This window comes from Carlito syrichta, unplaced genomic scaffold, assembly GCF_000164805.1.
Source record: "Carlito syrichta isolate Samal-C Ts95f unplaced genomic scaffold, Tarsius_syrichta-2.0.1 Scaffold314772, whole genome shotgun sequence".
Lineage (NCBI taxonomy): Eukaryota > Metazoa > Chordata > Mammalia > Primates > Tarsiidae > Carlito > Carlito syrichta.
In genome coordinates, this window is record NW_007258868.1 from 285950 (window position 1) to 301673 (window position 15724).

General features: G+C 36.8%; 1 protein-coding gene across 1 annotated transcript in view; it reads left to right on the plus strand.

The window, feature by feature from the left end:
• ATF7IP (activating transcription factor 7 interacting protein) overlaps positions 1 to 14512 on the plus strand; it is a 106043-nt gene extending 91531 nt beyond the window's left edge. The window contains exons 11-15 of the mRNA XM_021719504.1: positions 2915 to 2993; positions 4961 to 5116; positions 7861 to 8043; positions 10055 to 10167; positions 13871 to 14512. Of these exons, the coding sequence (XP_021575179.1) occupies positions 2915 to 2993; positions 4961 to 5116; positions 7861 to 8043; positions 10055 to 10167; positions 13871 to 14290 (951 nt within the window). The 3' untranslated portion in view covers positions 14291 to 14512. The remainder of the gene's footprint in view (positions 1 to 2914; positions 2994 to 4960; positions 5117 to 7860; positions 8044 to 10054; positions 10168 to 13870) is intronic.
• Positions 14513 to 15724: the final 1212 nt, after the last annotated feature.

Consider the following 15724-nt stretch of genomic DNA (forward strand, 5'->3'; position numbering starts at 1 on the left):
GTTTTCTGGTTCCTTCTCGTTTGGGTAGACTTTCTTATTTGAGGTTGGCAGGAGGCTGACTTAGGCACTGTAGGGTTCACCTGGTTATATATATAGCCTTGGTGTGGTAAGTTTTTCAGTTGCTAGCTGTGACAGTCCTTTGCTGGGTACCTGTACTGGCTCACAGCATCCTGAGTGTCTGGAGTGGCTTGGCAAGTTCTGTTAACTGGGGTTTGGGATCAGGCTTTCCCCAAAAAAGTATGGGTATGAAGTATGGGTATGAAGTATGGTATCCAATGTGGTAGGCTGTACTGCTGACCTCCCACCAGGAGGTGGCACTTGTGGGAGAAAGTCAGTTGCCATGGTGGCTGTCAGGGTTTCTCCTTGGCAAGTGTTGCTCCAAGGAAATGGCCCAGGCAGCCTAGGCCAAGGGTGAGACTCCAGGGATTTCCTAAACTCTCTGTTTTGGGCCTTTGAAAGGTGATGAAGCAACCTGCAAGTGTGTGCTCCTGGTCGCCTCAGTGGGGATTAGGGGAGAGTCCCAGGCCCCTGAAGTTGCACTGTTGTGCAAGGCAGGCACAGGAGAGTTACACCAGAGTAAGAGGTTGCTATGGTAACAGATCCCACCCAGCTTGCGATGGTCTCAGATGATCTGAAATCTAAATTTCAAAGTGCAGCTTGCATGCACTGCACATCAGGGAATCTGGTGTTCTCAGGCAACCTCCCCCCTCTCCCTGCTCGTCCCCCTCACCCAAGCCAGGAACTGTCTACAGCCTGGGAGGTTGCTCTTGGGGCCTGTTCCCTCCCAGTGGGACTGTAAAGAAGCTGCATCTCCGGCAAGAGTTGAGTTCCTGGGAAATGGTGGCTGGTGCTGCTTGTTACCTGCACCACTCCATGGCGGAGCATGCTGTGGGTGAGGCAGTTTCCCATGAGGGCCTGGGGTTCTACAAGGCTCGGGGGGCTCAGGAGGCCCTGCAAGTTCATGGCAGAAGCACAGAACTCCTAAATTCCCCTCACTTGCCTTCCCCATTGTGTCCAGAGGCTGTGGAGGACTATGTTAGTGCAAGGCAAGAGTCTGACCAGTTCCAGCCCAGGTCGATGGATTTTGCTTTCTTCTTCTTAGCGCTAAGTCATTATTATCACTCTTTGGGAGAGTTTTGGGGTGTGCTGCTGGTCCAGGTCCTCTCTGGGTGCTGAGAAAATAATCTTGCTTTACCCTGTATAAGAAACTGCAACTAATTTTTGATTTTGTGTAGAGACAAGGTCTCACTGTGTTGCCCAGGTTGGCCTTGAACTCCTGGACTTGAATAGTCCTCCCAGCTTGGCCTTCCAAAGTGCTGGAGTTACAGGTGTGAGCCACTGCACACAGTCTGAACATATTTTTAATAGCTTGCTTTGAAATCTTTATCTGCTAAATGCCACATCTGATTCTGCTTAAAGTCATTTTCTGTTGACTTATCTTTTGTTCTAAGTTGGGTTATACTTTTGAAAACAAGACCTTACAGATAATGTGTTATAGTGAGTAGAGTATTTTACATTTGTTGAGGGTTATTGGAAACTTTGAGTTTGGGATTTTAAAGATTTGTGGTATTTGTAAATATGCCATTTTCTGTGCAACTATTATTATAGTAAGATTTATAAGATTTAGAAATACCTTATCATCTTGGGATTGGGCCTGAATTTTCTAAAGTCAAGGAATTCTTTTCTTTAATTTTACAAAACTTGAGTTTTACAGATGAAAATCTTAATCATTTGGAGTTTACCTCAGTATAACATATCAAGGTGTATTGTGATTATTTATTAAGCAGTTACCATGTGTTATGTGAGGTGTTAAGCACCTTATATACACATTTGGATTAATCCTCACAGTAGCCTCAGTATCCAAATATTGGAAATTGAGAAAATTACCTCTTCTTCTTCTTTTTTTTTTTTTTTTTTTTGAGTTGGAGTCTCACTCTGTCGCCCAGACTGGAGTGCAGTGGCCGCTCCCGGCCACCGCAGCCTCGACCTACTGGGCTCTGGTGATCCTTTCACCTCAGCCTTCCAAGTAGCTAGAACTACAGGCGCGCACTACCACGCCCGGCTAATTTTTTTTTTTTTATTTGTTGTAGAGATGAGGTCTCATCAAGTTGCCCAGGCGGGTCTCGAACCCGCAGGCTCAGGCAATCCACTCACCTCGGCCTCCCAAAGTGCTGGGATTACAGGCTGAGCCACCGAGCCCAGCCGAGAAAATTACCTCTTTACATAAATTCACATAGCTAATAAGTTAGAACTATAAGATGCATTCAGTCTTTCTGATTTTAGAGTCCTTGCTCTTTAGATGTATGTTGTCTTGCCTTTATTTTTTGTTATCATGTGATTTTTAAAGTTTTTAAAAATCTTAATATTTCTAATATTTTTGGACAATGAGTCAGCTTCAGTCAAATTGGATGTTTGGGTTAATAGGATATAGTATACCATATCATTTCACACTATATCATACTATTTTTTAGGGGAAAATAAAAATTTTGATTCTTTTTTGTAACCTAATTAGAGATTTAAATATTGCCTTTAGTGTTTTGGTGAATTAATATTGATAATTTAGACTAGTATTGATCAACATTTTAAATGCCAGAAAATGAATGTGTTTGATCACTTATCATTTAAAGCATCTAATCAATTTAATAGCTCTATGCAGTTAGACAGCTTAATTTTTAAAAACCTTCTCAAATTTCTTTTGGAAATATTTGAAAATCATATTTTGTATGGCAGATATTTAACTAATAAGTATCCTGGGGCACTTATCTGAGATACTTGTTTCTTCAGGTAGATTCATTTAGGGGTCCAGATTGAATCAGGCTACTTATTATCCTTGTTTCACCTCACTATTATTGCATTTTTAAGTATGTATATTTGCCGGAGTTCCTTTGCAATATGCAGAAGTTTTATTTTTCAGAGTGGAAAAGCCACTGGCAGTGATTCAGGTGGTGTCATCGATCTCACAATGGATGATGAAGAGAGTGGAGCATCACAAGGTACTTAAACAGTTTAATCATCCCAAGGAATGCTTTGATACCATTTTTGGGTCTTAATACAGTGCTGTATCCTGGGAAGTTGGATCTTTACAACATTTTACTTGGTGTGTGGTGTATTTGTATCCCTCTTAAAATGAAAGTTTTTTAGATTAGAATTAAAAAATAGAAATCAAATCTTGAATGAGTATGAATAAGATGTAGAGGAAAATAGCAATTAGGAGAATACTTAATATGTGAAGCACCTCTGTTTTTGTATCTGTTATTTCACTTGATCCTTGCAGTAATCCTATAATACTCATTTTAGAATTGAGGGAACTTATTAGCCTTAGAGAGAACAAGTCAGAGTCAATAAGAAGCCTGGAAGTCAAATCCAGCTCCTCTGACTCCACATTAAGTGTTCCTTTTCTTGCTCTGTGTGTGTTTGTGTGTGTGTGTTCTCTAATGTAGATACTTTAAATGTTTATACCTTTAATTGTGGCCACTTAAATTAATTTTTCATTTCATTATGTAAATAAAAATGAAAATAATTTTGAAAGGCATTCACATTCAAAATACTCAATATAATCCTGAATTTATAAAGTGTATTGTATAGATATTAAATCATATTCCCAGTTATTATTTTGCATTGTTAATAGGTGTTTCATAAATAAAAAGTTTCATAGTTAATTATGCTTGAGAAATACTGAGTTAAATTTAAATGGGTTTTTTTCTTATTTTAGACTTCTGAGCCCTTATTATGCTAATTTATAATGTGATGTGAATCTCTAAGAATGATTAAAGATATAAAGTATTTCTCAAATATGTTTGACTACACAAAATAACATTGGTCAGACACATATCTATAAAACTCTGGTGATTAATGCATGTGGAAAATCTAGTAAGGTCAGGTTTATTATTTTTACCTTAAAGACATTACATGTTTTAAAACTCCCAAAGATTTTTAAAAAGTTGTATTTTGGGTAATAGGATAGTTTTAGTTGGATTTAGGAAAACAAAGTTAAATAATTGTGCAGTTGCTTATATGACAGTAAAGTCAGTTTTGTTCTATAAAACTGGAGTAGAATTGGTAGATTTATGCCATCCTTCGTCAGAGTTTGTCTTGTGTCAGTATGGTTATTCTTTAAAAATTAAAAGTAAAGTTTGTTTTCGGTACTCTTGCCATTTCCCTTTCTAACATCCATGCCTTATGGGATCTCTTTCCATTGCTTCACCCTTGGGTCTGTCTCAAATTTTCACATTTTAAAGTACATTGTTCTCCAGTGGCACTAAACTAAAGTATCAGTTGCTAGAGCCTTATGTTTTATTAAACTCTATATGACAAAAACGGATGGGCATCATTTTGATAGGACTTTGTTTTGGTTCGCCATCTTCAAGGGTTTTGTCAGAGCTACAAACTTTTTTTTTTTTTTGAAGACTGAGGTAGAAGGATCACCTGAGCCCAGCAAACATTTTTTTCATAGGCTATTGGAGACCTTTTTTTTGAAACTACATATTCTATGTGTATTTCAAAGACTGCATAGTAATAATAAGTGACCATCTGTGTTATCAAACAAAAGAACCCAAACAATAGTAGTAATTGAAATTCAAGATTACAGTGAAAATTCATCAATTTGTAGGTATTTGTCTTGGAGAATGTTGTTGATATAATAGGTATGTAGATCTGTAGCTATGCAAACAATGAAATTATTCTTATTGACATGATATTGTATTGATATCAGTAGTAAGATTCCTTCATAAGAATTAATTCCTGTAAATGTGAGTTAGAATCTGTGATAGAATCAACCAATATATGCTCCTGACTCAGTTTTCAAAGCAGCAAAAATACATACGGGTAAAATAGAAGAAAATGTTCTCTTAGAGGTAAATGTAACACCCAGGTGGCAAGGAAAAGTAAAATTCATCCAAAGGAAAAAACTTACTTTCTAATTTCTTTCTGTCAATCATAATATCACACTTTTAATTAACAGACCCCAAAAAACTCAATCACACTCCTGTGTCCACCATGGGTTCTTCTCAGCCTGTGCCACGACCATTGCAACCCATACAGCCAGCACCGCCTCTTCAGCCATCTGGGGTGCCAACAAGTGGACCATCTCAGACAACCATACACTTATTACCTACAGGTAAAGTTCTGAAGCATTGAGCAGAAGCTTTAGTTTTGCCTGCAGAAAACTATAACTATGGAATTGAGTAGAAGGATGAGACAGAAAATTAAGTATTATTCTCATTGTTAATTTGAAGACTACAATGCGTTTTTTTGAATGTAGTGTAACTTAGTTTTGCTGACTTTCTTAAGTAGCAGCACTGGTAGAAAACGGTTTTTAAAGAAGACTTGAACTATATATGTTTTGTTACCTGCCACAGTATATGTTCTGTAAATAGGAGAGATCTGTGTAGTTTATCTGGAAGAGATGTGTATAATGACTCGTTCTGAGTTTAACCAAGAAGATACAGTTTATCAAACAAGACTTTTGGGGGACCAATCTTGACATAATTTTCACTGACCTAACAATACTATCGGGAAATAATATGCTAATATATTATTTGCCACCTTTCGAGAAGCTGTAAATTAGATATTTTAAAGATGTAACCTATATTTCCTAAATTGTTTACAAGCCAATAAAGAGAATTTGTCTTCTGTAAAACAGTTCGTTGCTTGGAGTCTTATCTGTACAATACTTACATAAACTCTCTTCTTACAAAGGAAAACACTCAGTTAAAATGGGGTTCTGTAGTACTTTTTCAAATGAAGTATGAGAAAATAAATTTTTTTAATAAATAAGATGGGATTTTTATCTAGCGGAATTTATATTTAGCATACCAGAGTAACTTGTAGGAATAAGGATATTTCTATTGTGATTTGAGATTTTCTGATGCAGTGGGTGCCTGAAAGTTTTGGTAATTACTGTTTAGATATGTTAGAGTTCAGAATCCTAGATTCTTATCCAGAATTTCCTAGCAGTTAAACTAAATTTTACCTTGTTGGCATTGCTAGGCAAAAGAGTGTGATTATGCGACTTTATTTTTGGTGTAGAGATTTTGTGTTGGTCCTCATATTTCAGTACCATTGTTTTGTATAAAAAGACATTTTTAATAAGTTCAGCTTTAGAAGCTATGTTATCTGTGTTTTTATGTTTATACAAAGTTATAATGACATTTGCTTAGTTACCTAAATTGGATATTTTAGTAGGAAATGTCATTATTCAAACCCATGAGCATTAGAGATAATGGAATGGGGGGTAAAGAGGTGAAGAGATAAGTGTTCCTTTGTGTAAATACTTTTGCCCTTTTCTAAAGACTAACATTGAAAGTTAGGATACGTGGGGGGATGGTGGGGGGGGGATTGGGGGGGGATTGGCAGTTGAGGGAAACTGCTAGGGGAGGGAGGGGCACACCTCATCAACAAGGGTACCTGCATAATCAACATTTTTATACCTAACCCTGAATTGTACCCCACAATGTCTTTGTTATATCCAATGTTTTTCTCCAAATTTATTTTATTTAGAATTCATTTTTTCCCCCATGTTAAAGTAGATTATTGTTTTTTATTATTAGTTGCTATTAGGGTCATTTGTAAAATGTGATTCTAATTCAGAGTTATTAACAAGTAAGTGTTAACTCCTAAAAATCATCATTATTATAGATTCATGCTCTCAGTGAATGTTTGACTCATTTTATGGTAAATATCTGTTAGCATTACTCAAGGTATTAATGCTCTCTGGTGCATACATTAGAAGGAATGCCCAAGCAGAGGAGGAAGAAATCTATATTTTAATGGATTTTATTTACTGTTTTAAATAAAAGATAGGTTGATTCACCTAAACAAAATGTGAATTATAATACCTAACCAAAGAGATAAGTTCACTTAAAAAAAAAAAGTGAATTACAATAGCCAGCCAACTGTGGGAATATAAAGAAAACTCTTCTGGATTTTTACCCCCTTGGTAGAAAGACTTGAAAGCCTATAATTCCACTCTTCCAACAACAATTTAAAATTGAAAAGGGACAAATTGCTCTTTTAAGTCACTCCCACAGCATCATACTCGAAAGTCTAGACCGACCTACCTTCCTCCCTCCCCCCCCCTCCCTCTCTCCCTCCCTCCTTTCATTTTTATTTTTATTTTTTATTTTTATTTATTTCTTTTTGAGCCTCACTCAGTCGCCCAAACTGGAGTGCAGTGGCCGCTCCCGGCCACCGCAGCCTCAGCTTGCTGGGCTCCGGCTCAGCCTTCCGAGTAGCTGGAATTACAGGCATGCGCTATCATGCCCGGCTGATTTTTTGATTTATTGTAGAGATGAGGTCTCGCTGCCCAGGCAGGTCTCGAACCCGCGGGGTCAGGCAATCCACTCACCTCAGCCTCCCAAAGGCACAGGATTACAGGCTGAACCACCGAGCCCAGCCCTCCTTTCATTTTTAGATGGGCTCTTGCTCTGTTGCCCAGGCTGGAATGCAATGACACAATCTGAGCTTACTGCAGTCTCCAACTCCTTACCTCAAGTGATCTTCCCACCTTGGCATCCCAAAGTGCTGGAGTTAGATATGTGAGCCACTGCACCTGGCCTAAGCCCCCATACCTCCTCTCCTTTTTTTTTTTTTTAATCTTCACCTGCTTATTATCTAGGCAAACCAAAGTGTGAGAAGGGAATTAGATGTTGTTGAGGTGTTCTTTTCCTTCAAGGCTTGGATTTAAATATTAATTTTAGTTGGTTCTACCATTTTTATCTTGCAAGATTACAAAATAAACTTATTTCTGTTTCTCTGTTTATTATAGTTAGCTAGATATTATGCAGAATAATTACCATTTAATACTGTTTGATTATTGTAGAATTTTCTGCATTCTTAATATCTCTTTCTGCCTGCTGTTAGCTCCAACCACCGTGAATGTAACACATCGTCCAGTAACTCAGGTGACTACAAGACTCCCTGTACCAAGAGCTCCTGCAAACCATCAGGTGGTTTATACAACTCTTCCAGCACCACCAGCTCAGGCTCCCTTGCGAGGAACTGTTATGCAGGCTCCTGCTGTTCGGCAGGTCAATCCCCCAAATAGTAAGAGACTCTTTTCTTGTTTATGGCCTTAAGGTACATGTAGCTCTCTGTAGCATTTAGTTGGAGTGGCTTATATTGACATTAGATTTTGCAAAAAGTTCTTGTAGTATTATATTAAAACTATTAAAAGTTTAAGAGATCTATTGTACATCATGGCGACTGTAGTATATATAATAACAATATATTGTATATTCGAAAATAACTGATAGGATAAATTATAAGTGTTGTCACCACAAAAAAGTGGAAAATATGTGAGATAATATGTATGTTAATTAGCTTATTTAACTATTCTGTAATGTATACAGATTGCAAAATACAATATTCTTATACCATAAATATATATAATTTGTATTTGTCAATTAAAAAATAATAATAATTTTAAAAAGAAATGGCAACAGTCAAAAGTAACCTAATATTAATTCAGTTTTCTTCCCACAGGGAGGGTTAACCCAAGAAAATTGAGCATCTTTACTAGTTGATTTGTGCTTATCTTTAACTTTAATCATGGTCTATAATATTACAGTACTTTATTTGATATTGGTATATTCTCCACTCTATTAAGAGACAGTCTACCTAATTAAAATGGGAATGATCAATTCTGACTTAGCCTAGATGGTGGAAATCATGATAAAGGTTAGTTTCCAATCAGAGTGAGTCTTACAGGTATGGAAGGTGCCTGAGAAATAAAAGATAAGAAAAATGTGAAAGGAAACTTGTAGTTTCCTATATATGTTATGTATTAGTTATGTGTGTATGTAACTAATATCTATAATACTATAAAATTACATATTAACATATACTATATATATTAGCAGTGGCAGGCTATATCATATAAAAACAAGCCTATATAAAAGGCATATTTAAAGTTTAAAGAAAAATAACAAAATGAACCATCTATGAACTTTTCATCAGGTTAAGAATAGAATTTTATTTTATCCTATAAGTCCTCCTGTATGCCCTTTCTTTACTGCATTATTCTCCCTTTCTGTCAGGGTAACCACCACTCTTACTTTTCTACTAGTCATTCTGCTTTTCTTTATGATTTTGCCACCAATATAGATATCACTAAGATAAAGTATTTAGTTTTGCAAAATTTAATAGCAAGGACAAATCTAGCTATTTAAAGAAATTGTAATAATGTCATTATGATGACTTACAGGAGAAAATAAAATAAGTAGAGTCTCTGGATCATAGTCTGACTTCAACTCTCTTACGTTTTTAAGAGCCTTGTCTGGGAAAAATTAGTCAACAAAGTCATGATTAACTGTCCTGGTAAATGAGGCTCACCTCATTCAAGGCACCAGGCAGAACTATAGCATGGACCAGATACTAAATATATGGGAGGAATATGGCCAGGGCATTTAGGTGACTCTAAATTTTCTGCTTTTTTTGTCCTGGTGTGTGTCACAACAGTGTTCTGTGGGGTAAAATGAGTATCCTCAACTGATTAGCTAGGCATGAAGAGAAAGAGAGGAACCTCATTAACACATGGCAAGGATGACTTACCTGAACTTTGTGTCCTGGTTGAAAAGATGAGTCAGAAAGGTTCTTATGAAGATGTCTTCAATTTTCTGTCTTTTGAGTCATACTGTTCCATTTTGGTCCATTTGCCTTCTATGATTTTTGTTTATCCTCCTGGTTGGGGATCCATTTTTGTTTATCCTCCTGGTTGGGGATCCATTTATTTCTCCTGTGCTGGACCTCTTGTTCCTTGTCTTCTTGTAACTCCTGTCTTCCTCTTTATCTTCTCTCTCATATTGTGGCAGACATCCTCTAGTGACTACTTGAAAAGGGTTCCTGGAAGTTAGATTTTTTTCTTAGTGCTTGCCTATATGAAAATATTTTTATCCTCATGCTTGAATGGTAGTTTGAGTACAACTAGACTTTTAGGTTGGAAATGTTTTTCCTTTCGAATTTTGAAAATGTTGCTTCACTGACTTCAAGTATTTTATTTGTGTTCCACCACATTTACAATAAAATTCTGATTTTATTTCTTAATTTTCTTTTGTAGGTGTTACGGTTCGAGTGCCTCAAGCAACCACATATGTTGTAAACAATGGACTAACCCTGGGATCAACAGGACCTCAGCTCACAGTGCATCACCGACCACCACAAGTGCATACTGTAAGTGTTGTTGCTTGGCTTTACAAAATTCTCAACTGTAGAGCTATCAAATATTTTAGTTAGTGCTTTTCTTTAAAGTAGTCATATGCAAGGGAATTGACAGATCCTTCTGCTTTACCAGCAGAAGTTTATTTAAGAAAATTGGTTTTACATTATGAACAAATGCTCCTAGGAATAATGATTATTGAGAATCATTGAGTTTGCTTATAGTGTACAGTGTACAGAAACAAGTGTACACTTTGGGCATGTGGAATAAAATAGATAATTTCTAACACATGGTTAAACTAAAAAGGGTACATTTTACTTTTCCATGTTATAACTTTATTCTTTTCCTTTAAACCCATGCCACTTCTAACTAGCTATGTGTTGTTTTAAATAATTTAATCGCAAAGTGATAAGAGAGAAAATGAAAGATTTCTCCTTAGATCTAGCTTCCAAAACAGTGTTATGAATCAGTCTTGTGATATGATTATGATCATGTTTGATTGGTATGGATTATCATGTAAATGGAAAAGCTAACTTTATGAGAAGGATGGGGAGAGACTGATGCTGTCTTATACTGTTCACCTAGCAAAACATCCTATTTTTAATACTCAAAATTTATTGAGTGTTTACCATTTACCAAGCACTGTTAATACACTTGGTCTTCACACAGGAGTCCTTTGAGACTGTTGCTGTGCCGGGCGCAGTGGCTCATGTCTATAATCCCAGCACTTTGGGAGGCAGAGTTGAGAGGATTGCCTGAGCCTAGGGACCGGCCTGAGCAACTTGGCAAGACCTCATCTCTACTATAAATTTTAAAAAATTAGTCAGGCATGGTGGCACTCACCTGTGGAGCCAACTACTTGGAAGACTGAGGTGGAAGAATCTCCTGAGCCCAGCAGGTTGAGGATGCCGTGACTGTGAACATGCCACTGCATTCCAGCTTGGGTGACAGACTCCAACTCAAAAAAAAAAAAAAATTGACTGTGCTGTCCCCCCACTTTTAAAAAAAAATCTTTTATTGTAGATATGGTGGCTAATAGAGGTCAAGTAACCAACCCAAGGTCACACCTCCCATGAACCCATGTGTTTCAGCTCTAGGGCCTTTGCTTTTAACAGCTATTACTTTTATTGTTCTACTGCAGTGAATAAATGAGTATCATTAATGGAATACTTACTACACACTACACACTCTACTAAGTACTTTACAAGCGTTATTTTATATAATCCTCACAACCCAATGAGAGAGTTATAATTCTCCTTTTGACAGAAAAGAGTACTGTGTCACAAAGATGTCAAGTGGTTACACATTGTCATTACCCAAGCCAGTGCCAAAACCAGAACCATTTAAAAACTAGCAAACCCCCCCTGCAGTGTTTTCACAGTACTTTAAATCTAGTGCTTTAATCTATTAAGGTATGTGGTAAATATGCCATCACTATTGTTTGCAGTTCCAAATAAGTTCTTTCATTCCATAGTCCTTCAAAAAATATATAATAGAAATTTCCTGTTTATAGTATGGTTTTGCAAATTTTATAATCCGTCAGAGCTTTTTTAAAGTGTGTTATTATTTTAAACAACTATTTCATGTGTGTTATCTCAGAATCAACTGTATCTCATTGGAGAAATATCATTTTTTAAATTTTAATGCATTTTAAATAACTTTCTAAATGGCAATTTTCAAACAAGTGAATCATATAATGATCCCCATATACCCATCACCCATTTTACACAGTTATCAATCAGCACATGCCAATCTTATTTCGTCTATATTGTCACTATCTTGATTCTGCAACCCATGCATTCACTGTATTATTTTTAAGCAAATCCCTGATGTCATATTATTTTTTTCTATAAAAGTTCAGTAAAAACCTCCATTGCAGTGGAAAAACAAAACAAAACAAAAAACTAATTTGACCTAACTGGTTTTGTGATATGAGTAGGTTCAGAATCCTAAAATTTTAAGAATTCAGAGGGTCATTTATGCTGTGTTCCCAAAGTTCACGGTTTCAGCCTTCTTCTCTTATACCTTCCTAACTTTGTGTTTATTTAATGTTATTTATTTAAGTCATTTTAGGAAAAAAGATAATTTGAGAGAGGAAATATGGCAGCATGACCAATATTCATCTTTAGCTTTCAGGGTTTTATCTAATTAGATTTGATTACTCCCCCCCACCTTTTTTTTTTGTTTTTTAACTGTGGATTGTACCTTTTTCTAGACATATATATGAATTTTTTTCTACTAGGTGTATTTATTTTAACAATAGATTTGCATTTCCTGAAATTAATCAGCATATCCTTTTTGTGTTGTTATTATGTGTAGGTCAACTGGTACTGTGCTTTAAAAAGAAATGGAGATTGAAAAAGATGTCATTAGACTTTCACAGAATTCACTATTTAGCTCATACAAATTATCTACTTAATGAAATACATATTAAAGCAGTTTTTGTTAGATACATTTCAGTAGAGGGGATCTTGTTTTATGACTTCCATTGTGAAATCAGTGACCAATGATATATGCTCCACTTGGAGAAAAAAAGATCGCTCATATCCTTACTTTCTGGCTCTTATTTAGAGCAAATTGTTATACTGTCGTCTTAAAACCCAGGTATAATGATGATGATGATGATGATGATGATGATTCTCTTCCAGTGTTAGGCAAGTCCGTAGGGCTTCCTAAGGTTAGTATGCTTTTTCATCATTTGGCCTTAACTTACCTTTCCAAATTTATCTTCACTATTCTTCTTCACATACCCTATGTCCAAGAAAAAGTTGACACTTTTTCTTGCCTGTAAGTATCCTTACTTTCCTGTTCCCATGCCTTTGCTCATATTTGCCTATTGACTGAAAGATACCTGACTATTTCTAAATCTCTAGTTCCTATCTTTCACAGTCCAAATTAAATATCACCTTTTTTGTATAGACTGGCCAAGAACATAGTATACATTCAGTGTTAATGTGCTTATTTATAAGAATATGCTACTGCCTTTATATTGCGAAATAGCTTAAAAACGAAGGTACAGTTGTATACTCCAGTTTCATATGATACTGTCTGCCACATGTCATTATAACTAACATGTGAATCTGTAGCATAGAGAATTCAACCATAAATTATTTTGTTAAAAGTAGATGGGCGGGCTTGGTGGCTTAGCCTATAACCCCAGGACTTTGGGAGGCCAAGGCAAGTGGATTGTCTGAGTCTGCGGGTTCAAGACCAGCCCGAGCAACTTGTTGAGACTTCATCTCTACAATAAATAAAAAGTTAGCTGGGCATGGTAGTGCGCGCCTGTAGTTCCGGCTACTTGGAAGGCTGAGGCGGAAGGATCGCCGGAGCCCCGCAGGTCGACGCTGGGGAAGCCGTGAGTGTGCCACAGCACTCTAGCCTGGGTGATACAGTGAGACTTCAACTCAAAAAAAAAAGTAAATTATTATTTTAGTGTCTCTCAAAATAACGTTCTTTCAGCAAGAACTTTGTTTCTCAGGAAAAACTCAGTGTTTTAGATCAAGGAAATATAGTAGGAATAACCTGAACATTGTTGTTTGGGGCATGATTGGTTACAGATCACCAAAGAGAACTTGCCAAATTTGGTACGGCATTTGGTATTTGCTAGAACTCGATGTACAGTGATATCTCTCCGTGTTCTCTACTGTGTCTTCGTTCTAGCATTCTAAGATAGTTCTTTCTGTGGTCATTATAAATCAGTGTGACACTTCTTTTTAGGAGCCCCCACGCCCTGTGCACCCAGCACCCTTACCAGAAGCCCCACAACCACAGCGTCTGCCCCCAGAAGCTGCCAGCACCTCTCTGCCTCAGAAACCACACTTGAAGTTAGCACGAGTTCAGAGTCAAAATGGAATAGTACTCTCATGGAGTGTCCTGGAGGTGGATCGAAGCTGTGCCACTGTTGATAGCTACCATCTCTACGCTTACCATGAGGAACCCAGTGCCACTGTGCCCTCTCAGTGGAAAAAGATTGGAGAAGTAAAGGCACTTCCCTTGCCCATGGCATGTACTCTTACTCAGTTTGTATCTGGCAGCAAATATTACTTTGCAGTACGAGCCAAGGATATTTATGGACGTTTTGGACCTTTCTGTGATCCTCAGTCAACGGATGTGATCTCTTCTTCCCAGAGCAGTTAAACCGTGGAGCCTTTATCTCTTCCTCTTTTAAAAGTTCCACTTTTTGGTCTCATTTTTAATCTTGTGCATGATACCCAATGTAAAATCCACATTGTGCAAGATTTCTTGGACAGATGTGTGTATACACTACATTTGTTTATAACCAGAAGTAAAATAAACTCAACCCACAAAGTAAGAATCTCTTCCTGGATAATTTTAAGCTTCCGGGTTTTGAAATGTAAATGTGTACTTTGCTTTAGTTTTGAGGCTGGGGAATATGTGTGGGTGTTTGTGTGTTTTTTCCCTATTTATGTGTTATTGGATTGGAATCTCCCATTTTTATTCTCAAATGTACCTCTCTTTCAGTGTGAAGTACATAGATCAAAGGATCTGAGGTGTGTAACTGGCATGATTCTGCTTCCAAAGGATCTGTAGGATCACAGTTAAGTGAATTCAACTGAATCTAAACAAAATCCAAAGAAATAAAAAGCAAAATGGCTACATAGTTTAAAATAGGTTAATTTGAACACAGGAAATAATCTATTTATCTTTCGTCTCTTCTTCTGGTTGATAATTAGATGAAAAAAGATCCGCAATGGCTCCTCCCTTTCCTAATCTGCTTTTTACATTTATTTTGTGCCTTAAAGATTAACTACAAAAACAAACATGGCCATACATACATTGTTGTTTACTCTTCCTTTCAGCCTTCATCCTTCATTTCTTCTTCATTTCTCCACACACATACACAGGGGAGGATACCAAAAAAACTGAAATAATCTTTTGGAGGGCAGGTCCCTTGTAGTACAGGTTTCTCCCACTAAGTAAGTGTTCTAGAAACCCATCAGCATCAGTGTACCAGCTAGCATCGTTGTGAGAGGCTGTGATTGGCTTCAGTGAATTTTTTTTGAGAATCATTGCATTTGCCTATTCTATGGCAGGTGTTTTATGAGTGCACCTGTCCACACTGCCCTGAATAGTCCGCAGTTTTTGACTAAAATTGGCGTGACCCTGTGTCCTACCCTCCCTATTCACCTGATCTTGCCCCAAGCGACTGTTTTTTTGATTCCCCAGATGAAAAAGTCCTCAAAGGGAAACATTCTGCCAATATGAAAGAAGTGGAACAAAAAACAGCAGAAGCAATTAAATGGCATCAAAATTGATGAGTTCAAAAACTGTTTTGAGTAGTGGAGAAAGCTTCTTGATAGGTGTATTGCATCAACCAGAGAATACTTTGAAGATGACTGTGTTTTAAATGTAAGAATAAATACACAATTTTTGATTCATAAATTCCAGTTTTCTTGGGAGGTTCCCCCATATATATATATACATCTACATATACACATTACATGTATTTATGTATTCTCATCCATGGCATCACCACATTTAACTCTGAAAATTTGACTTACTATTTTCTCCTAAGAATATAGATGCTTTTATTTTTTATGTTACTATTTA